The 2,050-nt window shown below is 43.3% G+C and overlaps 1 protein-coding gene across 1 annotated transcript; it reads left to right on the forward strand.

Annotated features, from left to right (window-relative positions):
- Nucleotides 1–1,450: 1,450 nt before the first annotated feature.
- LOC139715255 (uncharacterized) lies at nucleotides 1,451–1,818 on the forward strand (the record flags this gene model as incomplete). Its single annotated transcript, XM_071626838.1, has 1 exon — nucleotides 1,451–1,818. A coding segment is annotated over exon 1 (368 nt), but the record flags the coding sequence as incomplete, so codon positions are not given.
- Between the last annotated feature and the right edge of the window lie 232 nt (nucleotides 1,819–2,050).

Here is a 2,050-nt window from a genome sequence, read left to right on the forward strand (position 1 = left end):
TTCAACTAATGGATCAGAGAAGAAAAGCAAAAAACCATGATGCTGTGTTGTACGAACAGCGAGTGCCCAAGGGCAAAGGAGGAATTTTTGCACGCACAATGTGATCTAATCCAGAAACTGGAAGAAGAGAAGAAGTATAACGACATGCACAGCTCCATCCAGAAAGTGACTGGAAAGCGGAAAAGGTCAGCTGCCGGCGGTTGCCTGCGAGATAACAGCGGTGAAATTTTGATGGAAAAAACGGCAATATCAGACAGATGGAGAGAGTACATAGACCAATTATTCGCTGACAATAGAGGTCCGCAGCCTACATATGGGGATGACAATGCAGGAGAACGTCGGATGCTGGAATTCACCAAAGATGAGGTCAGAAATGCGATATGGAAGAGCGCTTCCGAAAAGGCTGCAGGACCGGAATGGTATACTGGTAGAGATGCTACAAGCATCAGCAGACGAAATCCTTGATACGGTCACAGAGATGATGAACGCAGTATATCGGGAAGGACATATACCAGACGACTGGTGTAGATCAATCTTCATTGCTCTACCGAAGAAAGCAGGAACTACCAAATGTGAGGAACACCGAACCATCAGTTTGATGAGCCATCTAACCAAGATTCTTGTTCGTTTGCTAATAAACCGGATAAGAGGTCGAACATGCAATGAGATTTCACAGCAGCAATATGGATTTGTTCCAGACAGAGGGAACATGGAATGCGATCTTCGTCATTCGCCGCTTGGCAAAAAGAGCTATAGAGAAGCAGCAACATCTGTATGTATGTTTTATCGACTACACGAAAGCGTTTGATAAGGTTAAAGGGTGTGTACAGTTCTGGTCGAGGTGAAGATTTAGCTTTTAACGTTTTGTGAGATATTAAGAAACCACTCTATGAGATGTCAAAGAGCATGCAGTTCTAAGAGATATCAAAAGTTTATTCGATGAAAATCGGTTTTGAAATGGCTGAGATATCCAAAAACAAGGTGAAACAAAGAGATACAAATAAAGTTGGGGCATGTCGCCTTTTATTATTAGCACTTTTTTGGATATCTCAGCCATATGAAAACCAATTTTCATCAAATAAACGTTGAATCCTTCTTAAAATTACATGCTCTTTCATATTTCATAAGAGGTTTTTCATTATCTCACTTAGGAATGTTCAAAACATGAATCCCTACCTCAACCAGTACTGTAGTGTCCCTTTAAACATGAAGAATTGTTCAAGACACTCGACAAGCTAGACATTGATGACGAAAGGTTGTTGGCAGACCTGTACTGGAGGCAATCAGCTGCGGTACAGCATGATGGAGAAGTTGGTGATTGGCAGGATATTGAGCGAGGTGTGCGACAAGGATGTGTTGGTTCGCCATACATGTTCAACTTATACACAGAGTGAATTATGCGACAATTGGACGAATTGGCTTTGCAATCGGAGGCAGTCAACTCACAAACATGAGGTACGCCGATGACACGGTGATTCTAGCTGACAGTGCAGAGAAGTTGCAGGGATTGATGGATGTTGTCTCCAGAGCAAGCGAGGAAAATGGGCTATCGATTAACATCGCGAAATCAGTAACCATGGTCTTCAGCAAAACTGCACAGCCACCTCGATGTTTGATAATGATAAATGGACAAGAGCTGAAGCAGGTGTCATCTTTCAATTACCTCGGTAACCTGCTGACTTCAGACAGCCGCTCAGAACAAGAAATCAAGCGTAGAATTGGCATTGGAAAGACAGCGTTTCAGAACATGCGCAAGGTGATTGCGAACCGCAAATTGTCCAACGCCACAAGGAAACGGTTCTTGAAGACATACATATGGTCAGCTATGACATACGGCGCCGAGACATGGACAGTTAATAAGCCGATGAGACACAGAATAGAAAGTTTCGAGATGTGGTGGTATAGGCGAATGTTGAAAATATCATGGACGGAAAGAAAATCAAACACAGAAGTACTAGAAATGGTGTCGGCTGAACGGTGAGCTGCTCTCGACCATCAGGAAACGCCAGATGCAGTTTTTGGGCCATGTCGTGAGGAAGAGGCAAACTGA

The sequence above is a fragment of the Diadema antillarum genome, unplaced genomic scaffold, assembly GCF_040938485.1.
Source record: "Diadema antillarum isolate AM-2024a unplaced genomic scaffold, OU_Dant_1.0 seq00003215_RagTag, whole genome shotgun sequence".
NCBI lineage: Eukaryota > Metazoa > Echinodermata > Echinoidea > Diadematoida > Diadematidae > Diadema > Diadema antillarum.